Raw genomic sequence first — 24766 nt, forward strand, 5'->3', positions numbered from 1 at the left:
TATGCTATGCTGCCATCAACCAGTGCTCTTCCCTGTATTGCCAACTTGACAGATTTAACTCATCCTTCTGAACCTTGTATGGGCATCTCTACTTCTGTGAAACCTGCTCTGACATCCCGCCACCCCTTCTCCCATAATTTTGTTTCTTCATACATTCATTCACTCAATCATGTTTATTGAATCCGTATCATGAATCAGGTAAGTAACATCAATATGGTCCCTGTCCTTGCAAAGCTCATGATGTAGTACAGAAGGTTAAATTAATTGCCAAAATCTAGATGTCGTCTTGGTTCCTCTTTTACTTCCTGGTCCTCTTTAGCGATATCTGTCAAATTTACTCGTAAAGCATATGTGGCATCTATTCTCCCATTTCTATTTCCATCTAGCTAGTTTAAATCACCATTATTTCTCACTTGCACACTGCTAAAGTATGATGGCTTCCTTCCTGTCTTCCTTCTCCCTTTTCTCTCCCTTCCTTCTCCCTCCCTCCCTTCCTTCCTTATTGTCATCATCCTTCTTCCTTTAACACTCTAACATACCAAGCTTACTTTAGCTTACAGTCTGAGTATTGGCTGTCCTCTTGGTCTGGGCTACCTTTCCCTCTGATGTTTGAATAATTGTATTCTAATTACTCAAATCTCAACTTACATCTCAACTTTTCAGAAAGGACTTTCCTTCCCAGTCAAGACCCTCTTTACTATAGTATCCTATTTTAATTATCATAAAATTACTGTTTATTCAGTAGCTACCATGTTCATGTACTTATTTTTTTTTATTGTCAGTCTCTTCCTTCTAGAATGCATGTTCCATGAGAGCAGAGGCCTCATGTGCTATATATTCATCTCCTATAATAGTACCTGGAACATAGTAGGGCCTCAACAAATTTTGTTGAGTGAATCAATATATTATTGCAAATTGTGATGAGATCCATGTAGGAAATGAGAAAGTTATAGAAATGGAGAATTACTATAGGGGGAAGGAGACATCTACATAGCTTAGGATGATCTGAGAAAGTCTCTGAGGATGTGAAATCCATACTAGATGAGGTCCAAAGGATAAACAAAGAATTCCAAAGACAAGAAGAAAGGTGTCCTGGGCAGAGTGGAGAGCCAGAACTGAAAGAAGGAATGGGTGACTGAAGACTTGGATAAGGAGAGAATTCCAGGAGTTGACATTGGAGGAAGCATAGACAGGTCTCAGGGCATCTTGCCAGCCGTGGTAAGAAGCACGGACCATATCTGCTCTAAAATAGAAGCTACTACAGTTATCAGCAAGGCAGAGCTTAGTCCCTCGTATGTATGAGTAGATCGTGCTGCTAATACACAGAGCACAGAATAGAGGGGGTGAGAGTAGACTCAGGGAGAAGAACTTGAAGTCCCTTGCTGATGTCTTGGTAAGGAATAAGCAATGAAGAGAAAAGAATATAATAAATGTGGGATAGATTTTGAAAAGAGAGTGTAGATAATTTACAGATTACTTGGGTGTGGATTATGAGGTATAAATTACTCCTTCCTCTGAATTATATTTCTACCATACACATACACACACAAACACGCATGAACACATGTGTGCATGCATGCACACACATATTGGAGTAAAAAATATGGTGAGTTTTTTTGGGGGGTGCCAAGCTTCCTGGTAGAGATGTCCTGCAGGCATTTGAAAGTATGGCAGGGATTCTGGAGCCAAGAGAAGACTACAGAATACACATTTTTAAAATGCATATATTATGCTAATTATAATTACAAATATAATTTATCTCTTCTTCTAGACAGTGAAACTTTACATGTACATTCTATACCTCTTTTCCCTGGAGTATTTTTGTACCTAGCACGTGCTGAGATCATAGCGGGTACATCATGAACATTTGAGCTGATGTGAACTTGCCTGACCTCTCAGACTGCTAATTCTCCATCATTTTTACTGTTTTCTCTTCCTCCACCTGACCCTTAAATGTAAGCACAGCCCTAGGAGGTATTCTTAGTGCTCATTCCCTACTATGTCACTGTCCTTGCTTCTCCCACTCTCTAACTTCCTTCTTCAGTGACTGACTCCACATGCTCAGCTGAATCCCTGCCCATGTTCCCAAACACCTGAGGGCATCTCCACTAGAAAGCTGGCACCTCCAGGGAGTCAAATCCTGTCCCTCTTACACCAACCCACTTTGTACTCTTCTTCCTGAATTTTTTTTTTCTGTCAGAGACACCACTAATCTCCCAGTTTATTCTACATAGAGAGGTGGAAAAATAATTCTCTACCTACTATGTGTCTTCAACATCAGCCTTCTCACTTAATCTTTTTTAAATTTATTTTTACAAATATAAATGGAAAATATTTAATGTAAATAGCATGATGATTTGATAGACATTCGTACTGTGGAAGGATGCCCCCCATTGAGTAAATTAACATATCCATCACTTCACATACGTATTCACCTTTTTTTTTTTTTTTGAGAATATTAAGGTTGTATTCTCTTAGCAAATTTCAATTATACCATATAGTGTTATTAACTATAGTCACCATGCCATACCTTAGAGCCTCAGACTTTATTTATCTCATAGCTGAAAGTTTGGGCTCTTTTACCAATCTCTCACTATTTCTCCCCCCACCTTCCCTCTGGCTTTTGGCAACCACTTTTCTATTCTTTGTTTCTGAGTTTGACTTTTTTTTTTTTTTAAGATTCCATGCAGTATTTGTCTTTCTCTGTCTGGCTTATTTCACTTAGCATAATGCCCTCCAGGTTCGTCCCCGTTTGTCACAGATGATAGGATTTCCTTATTTTAAAAGGCTGAATAGTATTTCATTTCACATCTATACCACATTTTCTTTATCCATTCATCCATCAACTTATCTATTGTTAATAATACTGTGAGAACCATGGGAGTGCAGATATCTTTTTGAGAGAATGATTTTATTTCCTTTGGCTATATACCCAGAAGTGGGATTTGCTGAATCATATAGTAGCTCTAAATTTCTGAAAAGCCTCCATGCCGATTTCCATAGTGGCTGTACCAATTTATATCCCCATCAATGGTGCACAAGTGTTTCCTTTTCTCCACATCCTCACCAGCATTTGTAATCACTTGTCTTTTTCATAATAGACATCCTGTCAGGTATGAGGTGATATCTCTTTGTGGTTTTGATTTGCATTTTCCTGGCAATTAGTGATGTTGAGCAGCTTTTCATGTATCAGTTGGCAACTTGTATATCTTCTCAATCTTTTTATGATTTTGTGTGAGGATAGGTTTTCTTACTTCTACATATGAAAGAGCCAAGGCTGAAAAGTCCTATGGCTACTAAGTAAAAAATATATGAGATAGTCTGAGTTATAGTCCAGGCTTCTGGTTTTCTTTTTCTTTTTCTTTTCTTTTTCTTTTTCTATTTTTTATGCAAGCTGCCTTTGTCAGGACTCACACCTTGGAAATAATTTGGACTTCTTTCCTCTCTCTCCTCACACATCTCATCAGTCACCTCCTCAGTACCTACTCTGTCTCTTTTCTCTCATTTCCCATATTCTCTCTGCAGGTTCCTTCCAGCCAAGCAGACATGCACAATAAGAAAAGTATCAGAGGTTAGATAGATAGACTATAAATACATTTGGGATAAAGATGGTAGTGGTCTGTTCCAAACCCCCTTATTTTGCTAATGTAAATAAGTCCTGACACATTTGTTTCAGCTTCTGTGCCCTTGGTCTTTCAAAATGCAACATAAAATAGAGTTTCCTATCAGTTAAAGAATCTAAGTAAGTCTGATAGGATGCCTCTATCAGGAATGCTGTAATGGAAACCATGCATGAAATAGAAAGTAAACTAATAGTCTCAAGACTCTAAAGGTTCATGATTTTTTGGCTTTTGGCCATATTAAAAGGGCTCTGCAAAGATCTTACAGAAAATGACTTCTATTGATGCTTTGCTTATAAAGGAAACCAGTAGCATTTTGGTGGCCCCATAAAAGCCAGCAGAGAGTGTGATAGTGAAAAGAACTCCTTTTACTGAAATAGCTTTGCTTTTCATGTAGGCTCTGCCATTTGAAATCTAATACATCATTTCTCCAAGTCCCATTTTTCTCATAACTAATGTGTGGTTCATAAACTACTTCAAAAGGCTATTATGAGAATTAACTAAGATGATATTTAAAAAGAAACACTGTGCTAAGTAAAACACTAAACAGTAGTTACTATTATGGATTATAGTTTTAGGTGGGTCAGAAGTAATAAAGCCATTGGATTGAGATCTGTGGAATGAAGAAATAGTCAGGTGACATGGTAGGTAGCAAGGCATCCAGACTTTGGAGTCATATACATCTGGGTGAGAATCTTGGTTCTACCATTTAGTAGCTGCGGGACCTTGATCAGGGTACTTAATTCCTCTGAACCTCAGCTTCTTTAAGACCCAATAGGAATGATAACAAGGGTTTAAGAATAGTTCCAAGTTCATCTTGCAAGGTAAGTATTTAAATAGATATTTTTCCTTTTAATGCAAGATATTAGTATAGCAATAGTGGTTAAAAGCATGGATTCTGTCACCTACTAGCTGTGTGACTATGGGCAAGTTATTTAATCATTTTAAATCTCAATTTCCTCACCTGTGAAGCTGGAGATATAAATGACATTTTTCTTGCAGCGTGGTTGTGAGGAGTAAGTGAACTTATCCACAAAAAATATTTAGTGCAGTGCTCAGACTCTAATAAGTACTCAACGAATATCAATTGTTGAAAAGGTTTCAAATCAGATTGCCTGTATTCTTATCTCATCTCCACCATTTTAGCTATGTGATCCTCAGGCCAATTAGTTAACCTCTCCATATCTCAGTTTCCTGTTCTTCTAAATGAGAAAATGTGAATATGAAATGAATCAATCTATGTGAGCATGTGGCCCTGTGTCTGACATATAGTAAGAGTTAAAAAGTGTTAACTATTATTGCGGTGCTATATTGGTGTTGTTATTACCATATGTTTTATTATTCCCAGCTTTCTGGTTGTTAATGCTATAATGTTAGCAATCTTTTAATTTATAGGGTGGGGATAATAAGATGACCTATCTCGTAGGGCTCTGTAATTGGTTAGCTCGGAAAAATTGTTCAAATGGAAGGGAGATCATTATCGTTGTGTCCAGCCTGCCATGGCCATTGCTTCTGCTGTAGACTTGTAGCCTCAGCAATCATGCCTCCCCTGGACCTGCCCGTTTTTTTGACCAAGGTCATCCATTTCTGTCTCTAGAGCTTCATGCAGTTTTGGAGGGACTGCTCCTCCCATTTATCAAGGGCATTTTGAATTCTCATCACTATCTCTCAAAGTGTTAACACTTCTGCCTAAATCTGTGCCTGCATTCTATCTTTCCTCCCCTTGATGGATGTCAGATAACAGTGACCCTGAGAAAGACCCTTCCAGCTAAGGCACAATACATTCAGTTTGTCATTAATTGTTATCTTCCAGCTAAAGTCCTTAGACTAACTGGTCTACCACCTAACACATAGGGCAAAAAAAGCCACAGGGATACAAGCCTCACTAAAGTTGATGTTAATTATAGTTTTACATTCTTTTCCTTCTCCTTCCCTTCCCTTATTCATTCATTTTTTTAGCTTTTCACACAATGAACATTTACTAAGCACACACAATGTGGTTAGCACTGTCTAGATAACAACATGGTCCTTGCATTGAGAGTTTGTAGACAATAACTGGGTTTCTCTGTGTCATAATCATCTGATTATAGTCAGGAATGATTTATTATGTGGGTAGCCAAATTGGTTGCTACCTAAAATGAATTAACAATTTATTTTTTTATTCACTACACTAGAGTTAACAAAATATTTGGTTTTAATAAAATATATTTATATATAATAAGTCCTGATTTTGGTAAAGCACAAAATATTCACATCTAGTATTTAGGATGATCTTCTTAATAGCTTATAAGAAATTAAATTATTATTTTCCCCAATTCTGTAGAGAGATAACTGAGGTCCAAAGAGCCTAAGTAAATGGCTCGACATGATTCAGTTAGTGCTGATGTAGAGTTCGTGCATTGTCCACATTGAACCATTCATTCTGATACATATACCAGAGGCTTAGGCTCTAGCAGTGATGATAAGACAGCTAACATTTACTGGACATTTTACTACGTGGCAGACACTGGATCAAGCACTTTAAATGCACTATCTCATTTAAACCACAGGAAAGGCCTGTGAAGAATATACTAGAATCCCTAACTTACAAATGAAGTACTAAAGTTTAGTATTTTTAAGTAACTTACCCAAGATCACGCTGCTATTAATTAATAAAGCTGGGGGTCAAATTTGAGAATCTATGATCTTAACCAGCATACTATAATGTCTCAGAAATATTTACCCAGAATTTTTCAAACTTCAGGTCATAGCCTATAATGAGATTGCAAAGAAATTTTGTGGGTCATAACCAGCATTTGAAACAGAATATGATAGGATGGAAGATATCAGAGTATATCACACCAAGTATGGTTAAGTATCGAAATTTATTTTAGTTAGATGTTTGTGGGCTGGATCATGATATAAAATGTATTTCTTACTTTTGTGAACAGTCAAAACAGTTTTGAAAACATCATCTTAACTCAGTGTGATCCACTGACTAGAGACTTTGATCACTTTATATAAAGGAAAAATTATCAATAGCCATAAGGAAGGCATTAGAGAATGTATTAGTTGGTTTCAGAGAAGAGTTGATGTTTCAGTTTGTGTCCCAAGGCAAGAAAACAGCCAAAGTCCAGTCTGAAGGCAGTCAGACAAGGAGACTCCTCTCTGACTCAGGGGCGTGTCAACCTTTCTGTTTTATTTGGGACTTCACCTGATTGGATGAGACCCACTCACATTAGGAAAGGCAAATTGCTTTACTCAGTCTACTGATTAAATATGGATCCCATTCAAAAACACCCTCAGAGTCAGGGGTGGATTCTTAGAATCTGAGCTGGATAGGACAGTGGGGTCAGCAGGAACCTGTTTGTGAAGAGTCTTCTATTCACGGCTAAGCAGCCTGGGTTGGCCCAGAAGATCTTTTGCTGTGCTTGCTAACCAACTAGTCACCCCAAACAGACAGGCACTAGGTTCTAACACACTCCAGGCTTTATCCCCAGTTACCATGACAACCAGGTTTATGGTGACGAATGGTTTGATTGACTGACAGATTTCCTGGCATCTTGGCTCTGTCCCTATTCCCCTTAAGTCATTTGCATATACATGGAACTGAGAGATTCTCAGCACCATTTTCATGATTTTATCTTGATTTAAAAGTTCTATCTCTACCATTGAAAACAACCTCATCCTTAAAGGAGAAAAGGTGTAATGAAGTAAGAATTACTTCCAGAGCCTCCTACAGGTGCTATAATGTGGCATGGAGAAAATGGGCTTTGGACACAGATCTTGGCTCAATCCTAGTTCTACTATTTACTTATCGTATAATTTTGGGCAAGTGACTTAAACTATCTAAGCCTCTATTTACTCATCTCTAAAATGGGAATAATTGTACCTGTTGTGGAGTGATGTGTGACTACTAAATAACGAGTGGAAAAGTTTCACATAGCACATAATAATACTTATCAAAAGTGGGTGTTCCCTGGATCTTTTTCACTCACTCATGGCTTAAAAGCTTATACTATAGAAATGTCGTTTAAGAAAATTCATTTCCACAAACTTTTCTACCTCCTTCATTCTCTAATTTTTTAGATTTGGAATCAGGAATCAAGAGCCCAAACTATGTATGCTGCAGCATTTCTGGCAACAGTATTAATAGTAATACTCGACCATTATTGCTAGTTCTGAGCCAGGTACTATCCCCAGCACTATGTAGTGGCAAGGCTTAACTCATCCAGCTCCCACAAATGTCCTATGAGGTAGACACTATTAAAATAACCATCTTACAGATGAGAAAACTGTGGCAAAGAGGTTAAACCATTCGCCCAGATAGTATGTAAGCACGGTGAATTCCACCTCAGGTTGTCTCCATTTCAGAGCCTGACTTTCAGCTTTACTGCGTCTTATCATGACTAAAATCATTTAGAAGAACCGGAGTCCCCTAAGATAGCCCCTCCTCAAGCAGGAGGGAGACCTGAGATTGCAGTTCCAACGCTGCTCATTGGGAGCATGGATTCCTTTCTCTGAGCTTTGAGGGATGAGGTGGTCATTGAACGAGGGGCTTGGTAAGGCCACAGCTACTCACACCACGTGATGAACATTTCTCTGCAGAATAACGTTAGTGTGATGTAATGGAGTGTGCACTAAGTTTGGGTGTAGCCTGCCTGACATCACACTCTAATTCTCAGGCTTATTAATCATGAAACTTTGGCAAGTTACCAGAAAATAATAGCTAAGATTAGGTGACACTTCATCATGCCAGATACTGTTTTTTAGGGACTCATATGTAGAAACTATTATCACCCCTGTCTTACAAATGGGAAAAATGAGGCTCCAAGAGGTTCAGTAACTTGCCTAAAGCTACTACAAGCAAATGATGGAACTCTTATTTCAGAGTTCACATTCTTGACCCCCATAATTACTGCCTTTTCCAACACACAAGTCTGTAAAAACAGGTAAATCCTCCTGAACCCAGAAGATTGTTTCGAACCTCTAATGAGATGATGCAGATTAAAGCACTTTATGAAATATCAGCTCTTAATCAAGCATGAGCTATTACAAAGATGTGATTTGTACCACCAACCAAAAGACCTATGACTCCCAAAACATTTCAGAGGTATTGTCTATATAGTTTGGAATCAGCCTGTCCCCAAGCACTCCTGGGGGCTTGTCACATCCAGGCTCTGTGTTGAGCCTTGTAAACCCAAGAGATTACTTTAAAAGCTAGCAGTATAATTAGAAGAACAGACCAAGAAATTGACAATTCTAAGGCATGCTAAATACTCTTTTGGAGAGAAGCTTGGAATACCATGGGGAATGTGAAGCGATACCTAGGAGACATAGATAGGGCCCTTGGGAATGAAGGCAAGTTTTCTAGAGCTGAATGGAGAAACTCAATGAAAGAGGTAAGGGGACTTTGTAGTCAGAGGAAAGAGCATGTGCAAAGGCACACAGGTACTTGTACTATTATTCCCAGGTGGCTGGGAAGAAGCATGAGTTTTAATGGATAAACAGAAGCACAGAAGGGGCAGGTAAATTAGCCAGCAGCTCTAAACTCATCCAGCCACAGACTAGGTAATCATTTTTCCAATGTTATGACATGAAATAGACCGTATGATTCTTCCTTTCCCTTCTGAGGCTGTCTTTGGGCTCAACCAATGTAGCAAAACAACAGAGCAGATAAATCACAGCATCCTGAATGGCATTTGTTTGTTGCAAAGAGATAAATAATGCATTACACCTGCTGTTTTCCACCTGATGCTTTTAATCTGAGGAATGACAGAGACTTGCTGTGTTCTGCCTCCTCAGAAGTCAAGCTGCCTAGTTCTGCCTCTGAGCCACAGTGAGGCAACATCTCCACAGAGGCGTGAGGACAATTCTCACACCTGCACCACAGCCAAGATCAGGTGGGAAACAAGCAGGAGACATGGTGGCCAGAGACAGGTCCTCTGGGCTCCTGGCCTGCCAGGTGAACACAATGATAGCTTTCCTTAGAACCAGAAGAGAGTGGAAAGTGACCTAGGGCTCTCCCAGTGCTTCCTTGACTGATATGTATATCCTTCTTTCACTCTTGAGTTTAGGTCCTGTTGGTCTTCCTTGCTGCTGGGGACCAGGCCTCTTCATAGTCTCCCTCTGCTCTCAACATCTTCCTCTTTTTGGCTAATCCCTACTGATGCTTTCAGACCTGCCTCTAGTATCCTTCCTCTGACCCCCAAGGAAGACTTTTCTGAACCTGCTGCCTTCTTTCAAAGTCCTTGTCACACAGTACAATAATTGTCTCTTGTTCACTCCCCCACATTTGACTGTATGCTCACTGAGAACAAACACTCTTCTCAGTCCTCTCTTTCCCTTGGAACACAGTAAGAAATTATTAAGTACTACTCAGAGTTGTCTCAAATGTTCTCCAAGTGTTCTGGTGTTCTCTTCAAGTTTCAGAATCTTGACTTTAGAGGAGACCTTAAAAGACCACTGGTCAACTCTTCAAAACTTTCTACCATGCCTCAAAGGCAAACAGCCAGCCTCTACTTGGTACACTCCAGGTATGGGGAGCTCATTGCCTTAGGAAACAACTCATATCTCCTTGGCCTCTGACCATCATGACAATTTACCTTATTTTGAGGTTAACTCCATCTCCTTGTAGCTTCCGCCCTCTTGGTCTTTCTTCTTTCTCTTGCGACCACACAAACAAGCCTAATTCTTCAAGACAACCCTCTGGAGAGCTAAATCCAACTCTATCGATCTCTCTTGAAGAGAGATCTTTCCTTTCTCATTAAGGTAAATATTCCCTGTCCTGTCAAATATCCCCATGAGGAAATGGCTTTGAATTTCTTCACCCTCATCATCCTCATGCTTACTCTTCTCCAATCATCCCCTACTTTTTTTCAGTGCTATTTTACTGTGGTAAGATTACTTACCATGAAATCTACCCTCCTAACATAATTTTAAATGTACGTTATTGTTAACTACTGAGACGATGTTGCATAGATCTCTAGAACTTATTCATTCTGCATAATTTAAACTTTATGTCCATTGATTAACAACCCCTCACTTTCCCTTCCCCCTAACCCCTGGCAACCATAATTCTATTGTCTGATTCTATGAGTTTTACTATTTTACATACAATATTTAAGTGAAATCATGCAGTATTTGTCCTTCTGTGACCAGCTTATTTCACTTAGCATGTCCTCAGGTTCATTCATGTTGTTGCATATGGTAGAATTTTCTTCCTTTTTAAGTCTGAATAATGACCAACGAATGTCATTTTTCTTATTTACTTTCAAACGTGTGGCTCCCAGAACTTTGCACCAGGCTCTGAGTTTCTCTAACCTGTGCAGAGAGTGAGATTATCCCCTCCTTTACTTTACGGATCATAATTTTCACCTGGCTTTATTACCCTACTGAACTAGAAGCTATCTAAAACTTTGTGGCCTTTTCTCTTGTTCTTCTGCTAAGTGGTGTCCATTCCTTACTGAGCTTATGCATCCAGTATTTTGTCCCCAAGGTAATATGTTAGTTTTTCCAACTAAACTCATTTTTCTATGCTTGGTCTGTCTATCCATCCAGGCTTCTGAAAGCTTTTTGGATGCTGGTTCTTAATCTGAATTATCCTTGGCTTTTCCTAGTTTATAGTTCTAGGTTAGATACAAAAAAACCTGACTGCTAAATCCATATCTAAGCCATCCAAAGGCATTGACCAAGGTAGGGCCAAGGCCAGTGGTCTGTATCAGGCCACTTGAGATTCTCTGTAGAAACATGGTGCTCAAAATCTGGTTCCAGAGGCACTCCAGAGGAATCACTTGGAATACATTAGTTTGCTGATTACTCAGAAATACAGGTTCAGAATTGATAGAGGTGGGGCCAGGAACATGTATTTTCAATAAGCACTCAGCTGATTTTAATGAGTAGCTACATTTGGGAACTATCAACTTCAGAGTTCGTTGAGTTCAAAAGCCAAAACATGCCAGTGTGATCTAGATGGTCCAAAGTTGACATCTAAGGTGTTCAGCCTAATGAGATGGGGTAGAGCCATGACAGAGCACTGCCTGGTTCTATAAGTAGAGTTAGTCCACTCATGCTACACCCCCATCTGGGCAAGTGTTGCAATTGCTCCAGATCTTTTTTTGCTCCTTCCCCTCATTGCCTCCTCTGCTCTTAGCTTCTCTCTCTCTGGTTCTGTCTCTTGGCTTCAAGTCCTGAGCTACATTTGACCTCCTCTGCCTCCACTCAGCTCACTGGTCTTGGTTTACCACAGGTGCTCTGTAGACTGATTTGGCCTCCCCCACACTTCTGGAGAGAGCCTTTTTCTAGCACTGTTATACTCAAACAAGCAACTCTCAGATAGAAATTATTCCTTATTTGATTATATTGTCTGAACATGTTGGCTTCCCAAGGCTAGGACCTCATTTATTCAGATTTGCATCATATTCGTATTAGTTTTATTCTCACCCTGTCTCCACTGCCCAACACAAACTGTGCTGCGATTAGTACATAGTAGGTGCTTAGTAAATTTTTCTCTCTGACATAGAATTCTTTAGTCTGATGCAAAAATTGGAATAAGTGACATATAACAGGCTTCTAAGCAAGACAGACCTGAGTTTGAATCTCAGCTCCATCATTTTTTTAATTTTATTTTTTAGCTATATGGCCTTAGGCAAGATAATTAACCTTTATGAATCTGGAACATCACAACTAAAAATAAGAAGTGTAGGCTAGGTATCTAAAGACATTTTTAGCTCTCACATTGTATGATTAGGTCACAGACCTGCCAGTGCTGGCTGGTACCCTACTCTGGGGTCCTCAGAAGGTAATTCTTTGCAGTCAAGTCGTGCTTTTCAAATCAAGCTAGCTGGAATTCTCTTCTCCCAGCAGCACATGGTAGACTGTCAGCAGACCCTCATGAGCATAATCACTCCAAAGGCATCCTCCAGCTCCCATTAATCAGCCAGTCCTGTCACTTTAATTCAGCAGCACTCCACCACTCACCTAGGTAATTACTCTGGCTTCTGCCCGTGAACTCCTTTCATCCACTTTTGTTTATCACTGAAGCATTTTTTAAATCAAAACAATTAAATATGCTAAATCTTTCCCAATTAGTAATGCATTAAAAATTAAAAGTACTTGAACAGAAATGGTAGAAGAAGCCCTTTGCCTGGTGCTGAGTGCTGGTGCTTACTTAGAACACCATTTTTCCCAGGCACTTTCAGCTCAAGAGTGTTCAGAAACTGACGTGCACAGAGTCACAGAGGGCTGCAGCTGAAAGGGGCCTTGGAGATGAACCAATCCAACCACTTCCACTCATAAATGGGAAACTGAGACCCAGTGAGATCATGGGCCCTTTCTAAGCTCACACAGGGTGTCAGGGACTGAGCTTTCTTTTGTTTTGTTTTGGCTCTTAAAAAAATAAAATTTGTATAAATTTAATATTTAATACCAAATTTGTATAAATTTGGTATACAAAGTAAAATCCTTACTACAGTCAAGCTAATTTACATATTTTCTCACATAGTTACTTTAAGCGTGTGTGTCTGATAAGAACATCTGAAGTCTACTCTCTTTGCAAATTTCCAGGATTCAATACAATATTATTAAGTATAGTCATTGGGCTTTACATTAGATCTCTCTACTTACCCTACATAACTGCGACTTTGTTCCCTTAGACCAGTATCTCCCCATCTTCCTCACCTTCTGCTCCCTGGTAACCACTGTTCTATTCTCTGCTTCTCTATATAGAATTTTTTAGATCCTACATATAAGTGAGATTATAGAGTCTTTTTCTTTTTGTGCCTGGCTTATTTCACTTGGCGTAATGTCCTCCAAGTTCATTCATGTTGCTGTAAATGGAAAGATCTGTTTATTTTTTAAGGCTGAATGTGTGTGTATATGTACATACATACATACATACATACATACATACAAACATACATACAATCACAAATTCTTTATTCATTCATCTGCATGACTTGGTTTTTGATTCAGGATTCCTGACTTCTACGATTCTTTCCATCAAAAGTCCTTACCAATGCCCTCATGGAATTCATTTACTCGACTCATTTTTTTCAATCACCAATCATTATTCTGAAAATAGTTACTGAACTCCTTCTCTATGGCAGACATTACACTGCTATGCTGACAAGAGAGTGGTGAATAAGATACAAGTTTTTGAACTCACAGAGTTTGCTGTTTGATGGGGATGCAAGTAAACTTCATTGCTGAACACTCCCTTGAGAATATTCAATCTAATCCTTAGTTCAGTTGAATCACAGGCCTAAATTATTTTTCTTTTGTGGTTGCCAGTATAATATAATGACTGGAAATAATTATTATACAGTTTGAGGTAAAAGTAATGACATATCAAAAATATGAACTCTCATTCACAACCTTCAGAAGACTGTAGCTGCGGAAGGAGTTGAGCTCTGTAGCAATGGTTTATATCTTGCTCTGGTCCACTTTTCTAGCCTTATCTTGCCAGGCCAACCAAGGGATGGAAACTCAGCTCTGTTCATTGACAGGCTGTGGGGTCAGAACAAAATGACTTTACTGCTTGGAGGAATATGTTCCTCATTGGCAAAATGCAGGTTCCTCGGGGGACAAATACAGAGATGTGGACAAATACAGAGATAGCTAGTGTGAGACTCAGAGTGCTCCTGGCTTCAGAAGGCAGCAGACTCCCCACAGAGATCTATCCATCTTCTAATAGCACTCTGGCCTCTCTGGGGTGCAAAGAAAACCTGGGTGCAAAGAAAACAACTGTGACAAATATTGCCATTCAGGCACAGACAAAGCACATTGGTAGCCCTGAAGAAAGAAGGAAGTATTCTGATTCAAAAACGCTTGACAGAGTAGACTTTTGAACTGGAGCTTGAGTAGGCTTTGGAAAGAGAGCAAAAAAGAGAAAGAAGGGGCAACATGTGCATAATTGCAGAGTGAAAATGGGCCAGACACTGTGCTAGGCACAGGAGTACATGGAGATGGATGAAAATCACTGCCTCAAGGAGGCTCAGAAGAGAATGTAAAGGAAAGGGAATTAGCAGTTTTGAGCAACTAGTATATGCAATACATTTTGTTTCTCATGTCAAGAATTGTTTGGGCTGGAACCATACAGAAGAGAACATTGACATTGGGTTGAAGAGCTGGGATTTCAAATCAGATCTCTTAGATTCCATAACCAATGCTAGCTAGCTTTTACTGATGTGAGCGAACTGTACCATATTAATGATGTTTTAACATCTCAGTATCTTGTGTTTCTATGTCTCCCTGCTGCAGATATTACCAGTGAAGATATCGAGAATTGCTTTGGAGCATTTGTGGGCATTGGTTTTGACATTTCAGATAGAGTAAACATTGAAGGAAATTTGTCAGGTGGCCGCTGTAGAAAACATGGAAGTGGAGAAAATAGTAAGTATTTAGCAATAAGTCTCCAAAAAAAGAAATGTCACTTTTCCTTGGGTATACAATCAGGGCACAGACACTATTTTTTCCCCTAATTAATTTCATTTTAGCCAATGGTGAAACTGCACAGCCGCTAAATATTTCAAACAAATGACCTGTTCTGGCCCTATATTGAATCTACCATCTAAGGGCTGAGATCACCTTAGAAATACTTGGCTTTTTGTATGGTGCACACGCCTAGATTTCATGTATCAAAGATCTAAGTAAAAACTGGGGTTAAAGGAATGTGTAGACAGAACCTGAAAATTTGACTGTTGAGATAAAAGTCCCTCAGGTTACAGTCCCAAGGGAGAAAATAAGTCCCTAAGAGAGGAGAAAATGGTTACCAAGGTCCAAGCTCAAAAAAACATTAAAGAATCTTTTGTGGCATTTCCTGAACAAGTCAATATGAGTATTCACATATTCATTCATTCATTCATCAAACATGTTTTGAATATTTTTTTTTTAGATAGGAGACACAGAGGATGTAGAGATGAAGAGTTTATATTATAGTGGATGAGGTAGTTACAAAGTAGGTTCAAGTTATTCCCATTGCATTAGGCTAGTCATTCCTGAGGGCCTTAAGTCAAATTGCTTCTTCTCTCTGATGCTCTTCCCTTCTCTCTCCATTTACCTGCAAAGATTCATTCACTTTTCTAGAATACTCACTTTTCTTCCTGACCAGTTCCCCGATCTATCGTAGATCAAAACTGTGTCTTTTTCTGCACCCCTACTAAGCCTCAGAGAAACATTCACTATTTAATCAAACTATTTGGCATATAGCAGGCGCTGAGTAGGCATTTGACATATAAATGAATGAATGGATCATCATCTCTTTTCTCATCTTCTCCCTCCTCCATGTTGGGCTGGGCTATCGTCCAGATGCCTGCTCTATCCAGAGGATGATCTATTTCTAAGTCTTAGTCCTTTGCTTCTGCTTTGTTCTGCTAGTTAACCAAGAAAGGAAGGATGGCAGACAGCTCTAAGGACAGCACATAAACTTTGTCCCAAATCTCATTAATGGTACTTGCTAACCCGTCCTTTGGTTTTGGGAAAATGAGCTAATGTAGTTATCCTCTTGGTAGAATTCGACAGTAAGGCCATGGCTGTGGATGACATCATTTCTCATGTGCGAGGTGGCAGTTCTGGCTGGGGTGGTGGCTTGGCACAAGAGGAGAGCATCATTTCGTATCGTTTCTGGGGGAGATCATTAAAGTATAATCCTGCTCTTATTGATTTTGAGGTAAGTCTTTTTGCAGTTGAAGAAACTCTTCGTCCACAAGGAATGAAAGTGAAACAGACCAGATCATTTCATATTTCTTATTACGAGTCCATCAAAGAACAAGATTAAATGTTAACGGCACAGTGAACTGGTGACCCTGCCCACACCTGACTCAAGGGAGTATGTAACTTTAGACCAAGGCCATAGGGGAGCTGAGGTCAGAAGCATGATATCTGGTCAGTGCCTAGTTTTACACTAGTAGTCCCAGAATTTCTTCAGGATTAGGTGATCTTAAAAAAGTAATAATTTGCATTTATACATAAAAGACTTAAAAAAACACATCTGTTAAATTGGGGGTTGGCAAACTTCTGTAAAGGAGCAAATAGTAAATATTTTAGCTTTGTGGACCATATACAGTCTCTGTTATACAATTTCTTTTTCTTCTCCCCCCCCTTTTTTTTACAACCTTCTAAAAATATAAAAATCATTCTTACCTCAAAAGCCACACAAAAACAAGCTGTGGATTGAGTGTGGTCCCGAGCTGCAAGTGTAGTTTGCTGTCCTTGCTCTAATGATCTCATCTCCTCATCGCAATGGACCTCTGGCAAGGACATGATTCTTCCCATCGAAAAGATAAGGAAACTGAGGCCCCAGATGCTCAAGCAATTTGTTTAAAGTCACAGAGCTCATTTGTAGCAGTATCTGGATCTCAGACTTAAGACTTCATATCTAGTTCCCACTTCCCTCTATTTTAGTACCTTCCTTGAAGCCATGTTATCAACGACTGGGAGTGAATTTGCAGCCACAGGAAAATTCGATATTATCTGGAGACATTTTTGATCATCACAACTGGGAGGGTACTACTGGCATCTAGGGGGTAGAGGCCAGAGATGGTACTAAGCAACCCTCAAAGCAAAGGACAGCTCCCACAACAAAGAACTATCTATCCCTCGATGGTAATAGGGCCAAAGTTGAGAAATACTGCCTTAAATCCCTAACTTTAAAAAGGGAGTAAAATTTTTTTCAAACTGCAAATAAATAATGGTTCTACTAGTTTTCAAACTACTTCTATTCATATGCAAGGGTAATTCATTTAAAAAGAGTTACATTTTGGGCTTTTAAATATTGTATTCCTGCTCATTTTCTCCTGAACCTTGCCCATTTTCTACATATAATTAAAATTCCAGGTACGAATACATTCCTCCTCTTAAAATATATACCAACAGTTAAACATAAAAAATCTATTATAACACTCTGTCTCTGTGAAGAAAGTGGTCAGGTGAGTTAACCCTGATTTCATTTCTTCTGCAATAAGAAAAGGTCCACTTTCACACACCTATAATTCACATAGGGACTGAGAATTGATATCATGAAGCTCTTAGTAATTTGGGCAAAAATCATAAAACTGATATTAGGAGTAATATATAAACTTTAATGGGCAAGAGGTAAATTTTGTGTTTGCCTTGAGTGAAACTTCCAAGAGAAGACTCCTTCATAGTTTGGAGAAGACCAAATGCTATCCTTTGGGTCAGTTTGGGGTAAGAAAGATATAGTTTGGTTCATGGCTCAGTAACCTTTTTGATGTGAAACCTTGGACAAGTTACTTCATTTTCTGAGCCTCATTTCTTTGCTCTGTAACATGAAGATATAAAATGTTATGTCAAAGATTAGAGAGCAAGAAGTGGGTACTTAGTTGAGGGTTTTTAGTCAGTTGAGGAAACAGATTCATGGAGGTTAAGTGAGTTGGCCAAGTCTCGTGTCTGGTAAATGGCAGAGCACAACTTGAGCCATGTCTGATTGACTCTAACACCCACTATCACAACCCACGTGACCCCCGAATAGTTTAGATTTGATGCATTAAGCTGCTGGCAGGCTATAGGGTAGAGAAGTGACACAGCTAGAGGTAAGCTTTTAAAAAGAGAATGCTCACAGAGGTATAAAGGATGAATCAAAGGGGTGAGAGAGAGAGAGAGAGAGAGAGAGAGAGAGAGAGAGAGAGAGAGAGAGGGGCAGACTATGGACTAGGGGGCCATTAGGGGGTTATCTGAAACCTGATGATGAGAGTGAAAACAGTGTCTTAATCACCTGCATATCCCCAGAGCTTAGCAGTACTTATTGATGGCAGGTACCTAGATTGACTGAATACAGGAATCATATGATGTGATGTTTCGATGCTGTTATGTTATATATTATTGTGTGTTATTTATTAGGTTATATTGTATTGCTGTATCACACCACTTGCCTTCTCTGAATCTATCTTCTCATCTGTAAAATGGGAATAAGACCATTGCCAATATCTTTTCAAGCTATAACATTCTAAGATTCTTTTTCTCCACTCCTCTTTCCTCCTTCAAGTCTCTATGAGCCCTTCCTAAGGGGTGCTCTCTTTCCTCTTACTGAGGGTTCTGGAAGAGAGAAGTGAGAAATGTAGGACTGAGTGCTGAACTTCACTGGAAGGTCAAAGGAAAATTGCCCAATAGTCCAGGCCTTCCCTGGAATGAAAAGTCCCCTTTAACCAGGGCCATAGGGCAGCGCATTCTGCACTGACTTCCTAACAATGGTGCCAAATTCCCTGAATTTCCAGTAAGTTGTCATCTTCTCTTGGCTGCAGGTCCAGCCAGTCCTGACATGACCAGCCTGATGATCTTAGCCACAGCCCCTGACCACAGGCCAAGGTCTGTTTGCTGTAGGTCTTTCTGTACACATTTCCAGGAACCCATTCGAGGCTATTGCAATGCCATTTATTGACTCTGATTCTAGGGGAGTGAGATTACTCTAGTGTGGCTCAGTTCTCTCTCTGAATTGCTTGCTGATCTTGACAAATGACTCCCCTCTCGGGGCCTCGGGTTAGTGTCCTGTCCAATGAGAGATCTGGAAAAGAGCTTTCATTTTATGATTGTGTGTAAAAATTTATAGCATTATAAGCATGCTGAAAGTAAACATATGTATATAAAATTTGAAAAATATAGGCTTTTACTATCATCACAACTCGCTAATAAAAATGATGCTTTATTTTATATTATTCTTCCCTTTTGCACTTGTATCTCTCATTCATTGCTTCTTTAGATCCTCATAAGAATTCTAGGAGATAGTTTATTATTCCCATTTTATAGATAATGAGGCTCAGGTTTAGAGAAGAGTTCTAGGCCACAAAGCTAGAAGCCAAGCAGAATTTATTTAGCTTTTACTATGTGACAGACTTTTCCTATCCATTGAATATCATCCTCACAATAAACCCGGAGGGTAGGACTATTGCTCTCATTTACAGATGAGGAAGCGAGGCTTCATGTGTTATGTGCCTAAGATCACACAGATAGAAGCAATAGGGCTGGAATTTGAAGCCAGATTTCCTGGCTCCAGCTTCTATGCTCTCTACTACATCTACTACTACTCTTCCCAACCAGGGGTCGATTTTGTCCCCTGTGAGACATTTTTGGTTTTCAAAACTATAGTGTGCTACTGGCCTCTAGTGGGTAAAGGCCAGAGATGCTGCTAAACATCCTACAATGCACAGGAATTGCAAAAAAAAAATTATCCAGCCAGAAATTCAGTAGTGCCAAAGGTGAGAAACCTTGATTGCAGTCATACCTAGAATGGGTTGTCTCAAATGCAAATGTCGCTCACCCTCCGTCATCCATGGAACCACTGCTCTTACACCATCAGGGGAGGTGCCCATCAGTGACAACATAACTATCTATCAAGGACTGCATTAATTCCTACACTGTACGTTGACAATCAACACATACACACACACTTTACACTTTTCCTGATTCCTAACAGTGCTGGAGAGGGAAGATGAGTTGGCACGAATGGCTTCTGAGCTCCCCTCTTCTTCTGAGATTGGGGACCACAGATTTCTACTGAAATCTGTGGTCCCCAATCTCCATGTTCAGAGTGACTCTTATACTTAATCACATGATCCTGAGGTGATCACTCCAACACTCCTGAGCCTCCACTTCTTCATCTGTGGGCTGGGGACTTAAGTACCTGCTTTACAGAGTGGCTGTGAGGGTTCAATACAATGTAGGATAAGGTTGCATGTCTGGCTCTATGGCTGGCATGTTGCAGCCTTCTGGAAGCTTAATGACCAGTTCTTGGGCTCTGGGAAACTGGATAGCGTCTATCGAAGGGCTCTTTGTGTTTTTTTGTGCCTACAGCTACAGCCTATCCATGAGATGCTTCGGCACACGAACCTGGGGCCCCTGGAGGCCAAACGCCAGAACCTACGCAGGGCCTTGGATCAGTACCTGATGGAATTCAATGCCTGCCGCTGTGGGCCCTGCTTCAACAAAGGGCTGCCTATCCTTGAGGGTACCAGCTGCACATGTCAGTGCTCCCATGATCTTCAGGGCCTTGCCTGTGAGAAAACGGAACTAAAGGGTAAGGCTCATGCATCCTCACTCATGTTCAAGCCTGGCCTAGCTCAGAGAGGCCAGCACAGAAAGGGCCTTTGGGGTTCCTAGTCTCTCCTTCTGTGCCCTCTTGCCCCAAACCCACACTTGGAGCTTTATGGCTGACCCCTATATTTCATAGTTCTTTTACTTTCTCCCTGCCATTAAGTCCCTCTCTCAGGTAAGAACTGATTTTTTTTTTTTTTTCAGCTATGGTGTATATAGACAAAAGGATTCAATTTTAGAGGGATATATTAGTTTCCCAGGCCTGCCAATAAAAAACTACTACAAACTAGGTGGCTTACAGAAACAGAAATTTTTTGTCTCACACTTCTAAAAGTCCAAAACTCAGGTCTGTTGGTTAGGTTGGGATCTGAGGAAACTTCGGGTATTAGGGACTGCCCCAGGAGAGCAGGATGAACCTTATAGATACCCCAGCTTCAAATAGAACAGCTCCATTTTCATCTGACTTCCATATTGGGGCCCATGTAAGATTTCTCTAAGAAAAAAAAGAAAAGCAATAACGAAAAAAATAACGATGAAAAAACTCCACGGGATCAGTCCATCCTTCTCATCTTACAGAGGTGAAAACTAAGACTGAGACCACAGGCACAGAGCCAGTAGGAGGCAGCAGCCCCAGGCTAGTGGGATTGTATGAGCTGGATTTTTGGAGATACATGGTCAGTGCATATGCTCTGATGCTCTGTTACCCACTCTCGCCCCATTGTCAGAATCTGAGGGGGTTTGATTTGCGAGCTCGCAGGGGTGTCTGGCTGGCCACTGTCTGTACTCCCTGCTCCTCACATCCTCCAGTGGCTCTGTGTCATTCTTCCAGAGGACCACGCCTCCCCGCCTTCCTCTGCTATCCATCTTCCATGGAACTGCAGACTCCTATCTCATGAGATGGGCTCCCAGGGGCCTCTTCTCACTCCATCCAGAGTTTCAAATTAAGTTCAAGGCGGTGAGCACAGAGGTTTTGGTTGGCTACACCAAGGCATTTCCTCAAGGAAGGATTGCAGACCACTCTAGGGCAATGGGTAGTCCTCCCTCCATACTGTCCAAGCTGCTTCTTGTATCCTAACTTCCTCCTCCCCTGGAAAATTGTCTGTGCAGAAGAGAAGGTGGATGGTCGCTGGAGCTGCTGGAGCTCCTGGTCTGCTTGCAGCGCGGGCACTCAGCAGAGGAGGAGAGAGTGCAATAATCCTCCACCTGAGAATGGAGGTGCCTCCTGTCCAGGAAAAAATGTGCAGACCCAGTCTTGCTGAAGGCCGCTGAGCACAGGCTGGGACAGATGCAGCGGATGTCACTACCTGCACTGACCACAGGATAAAGACTTCTTGCAACTGAGAGAAAATACCAATCAGCATGGATTTTTTCTTTGTCCTGATAGCTCTCAGGCCTAAGACTAGGCTGTGCCATCTACAACCAACTGTTCTAGTACCTGTAAAATTCTGTCATCCAACAACTAGGTGCTAAGTGTTTAACTAGAGCCTTGATCCTGCTCAGAGCACTTAGGATGACGGGGGATGGGGGAAGGGAGGGAGAGAGAGAGATCTCAATCCATGTCTTAGAGGTATTTACAGGATATTAGAGGTTCGCGGTATAAGACAGGCAGATGCTCTTGAAACAATCAATGGCCAATACAACAAAGTATGATGAAAATTATCTTAGTTCTTTGATAATAATATTTGTTAATTTATAGAATGATTATTAGTTGGCAGGATAAGACACACTGAAATAATGAAAAGAATTAAAGAACTTGAATTCCTTCAATTTTTCTTCATTTGGACTCAACATTTTCTTGTTTCGTTTAATTAATCTCTCTTGTTTGTTTAAGTTCTTACCACAAATGTCACATTTCTCTCAATTTTCCCATAGCACATTATTCTTTTCCTTCACTGTGTGTTTCACAATTAGTGTTATATCTTGGCTCTCATATCTCCTGTGACTATCTATGATCTGTCTCCCTGTCCTGAAGGGAGGGATTGGTTTTGTTTGGTTCTGTGCCTTGAGTTGAGAGGGACCTAATAAGCATCTGTGGATGAAATGAGAGACTGAAATTAAGAGACAATTCAAAGACAGGGTCCATATTAGTTAGCCTCTCAGAGTGGAGCATGGATTGGAGGGTGGGGGCAACCTATGATGAACAGCATACTTTTCTTGACCCACCAGAAGGGGAGCCAATCACACCAGCCTGCCTTGGTACCCCCACAGCACTCCAGCCATGCCTAAAAAAGAGAACATGTCATGTTACACTGACTTTTCTCTTTACCTATCAATTTCTCCTATAGATTGTGAGCTCCTTAACCCATTTCTCATTTACCCCTAGAACACTCACCGGCGGTACTTGCAACTGCAGTGTTGACTTCTAGATAACTCGTGGATTACAGGCCTAACCTTACCCCCAAAGTTTGCCATAAAATATCTTGCTTTTATTATTTTTTTTTCGCATTTCTCTAGTATATTGATAGTTTTTGGAAACAAATGAGATCATTCTATTTATAGCATTCTCTTTTTAGTAGTGGTATATTCATTTACAAAATATAGTAGTTCTCGATTGCCGAAAATGTCAAATCCTAGAAAACATAGCATTCCTATGCATGATGTTAACATCATTCTCCAACAGTCGTTAGCCAAAGATTCATTTGATGAATCTGATTTAGGTATATATTTTTGTTACATTAGGATTAGAGACAAGTTCTATTTAGAAATAACTCCAAGAACAGTTTTTATATTTTATTTTCACATTGAAAACCAGTCAGATTTGCCTCAGCCCCAAAGAGCATGTTTATGTAAAATTAAATTAACACTGGCAGTAAGCTGCACTTTTTTTCTAAACAGAAAATAGGTTAAAAGTGGAATTTGCATTCCCAACCAGTACAAGAATTATCTACTGACTGACATATACATACAGGTGCTCCCTGTCCTTCCAGATCCTCCATCTTTTTAGGGTAATAATAAGATTTATGTAGACATGACACAATTAGAAGGGGTTTTAGGGACACAAGAAACTGCTGAGTTAATGCCAAAATATGCAGCATACAAAATAAGTGCCAAGGGTGAACAGATGGTGGAGAGATCGATCTTTCTATATTTGTGTGTATTTCTTGACCCAGACCTTGAAGGATTTTTAAAGCAGGCAAAGAGGGAGGAGATCTTTAAGATAGAAATTCAGCATATTGCAAAGTTTGAAGCTAAAAAAGGGGGTACATATAGGTATTTGTGCTGGGAATGGGAAGTGGAGAATGGTGGCTGTAAATTAGTTCTATAAAACACAATGCACGTCGCATATTAAATCATTGGCATTGCCATTACTATTATGATTGCTACTATTATTAATTATAGTTTAAAAGTCTATTTTTGTACTCTTTAGATTGTCTATCTGAAAGAAGGAAAAAAAAAGACCCTCCTATCATTAATTTACTTTTTTATGTTTAAAGTTAAATTGATAATTAACTTTTATTCATGATTTACTGGGGAGTGGTAGTTACATGCTAGAAAGTGATGGGAGGCCAGATTGGCCAGGCCCAGTATACAGTTTAGAGGACATTCAAACTTGATCTAAAAGTGGTAATTTTCAATCTTGGTTGCACATTAGGATCAGCTGGGGGAGTTTTAAAAACCTTACTGTCCAGAGGCTGCACCCCAGACCTATCAAATCTGAATCTTTGGAGGTGGGAGCCAGACAGCAGTAGTTTTAAAAGCTCTCCAGGCAATTCCGATGCAGCCAAGGTCGAGAATGTTTGAGAGTTGAAGAGTCGTTCCATGTTCAGGGGAATGGAGTGTGTGACAGAACAAACGGGCAGCCACAGTAAGGTTGATCTGCGTTATTTTATCTTGTCTTATCAAGGACCTCTTAAGATTTGTTTTATGACTCCCAGTTTACAGCTAAGGAAACTGAGTCTCAGCGAGGCTGAGCCTCATCGGTCACAGAGCTGAAAGGCCAGCCAGGGTTTGAAGGCAGTACATCAAGCCATGCTCTCTCACCTTTGCTCTGTGCTGTCTACCAGTGGAGGGACTTACAGAATCGTGTGTGGGGTGTAGGCGTCTGGGAACAAACCAGAATCAAGAAAGCCCCTTAGGAGGTAAGTATAGTAATCTAGGTGGGAGATAAGAATGTTAGGATTAAG

The 24766-nt window shown here is 40.1% G+C and overlaps 1 protein-coding gene across 1 annotated transcript in view; it reads left to right on the top strand.

The window, feature by feature from the left end:
- C8A (complement C8 alpha chain) overlaps positions 1–22411 on the top strand; it is a 48777-nt gene extending 26366 nt beyond the window's left edge. Inside the window, exons 8-11 of the mRNA XM_016159930.2 lie at positions 14859–14990; positions 16109–16266; positions 20403–20625; positions 21750–22411. Of these exons, the coding sequence (XP_016015416.2) occupies positions 14859–14990; positions 16109–16266; positions 20403–20625; positions 21750–21901 (665 nt within the window). The 3' untranslated portion in view covers positions 21902–22411. The remainder of the gene's footprint in view (positions 1–14858; positions 14991–16108; positions 16267–20402; positions 20626–21749) is intronic.
- The last annotated feature ends 2355 nt before the right edge of the window (positions 22412–24766 follow it).

Source organism: Rousettus aegyptiacus, unplaced genomic scaffold, assembly GCF_014176215.1.
Source record: "Rousettus aegyptiacus isolate mRouAeg1 unplaced genomic scaffold, mRouAeg1.p scaffold_m13_p_1, whole genome shotgun sequence".
Classification (NCBI taxonomy): Eukaryota; Metazoa; Chordata; class Mammalia; order Chiroptera; family Pteropodidae; genus Rousettus; species Rousettus aegyptiacus.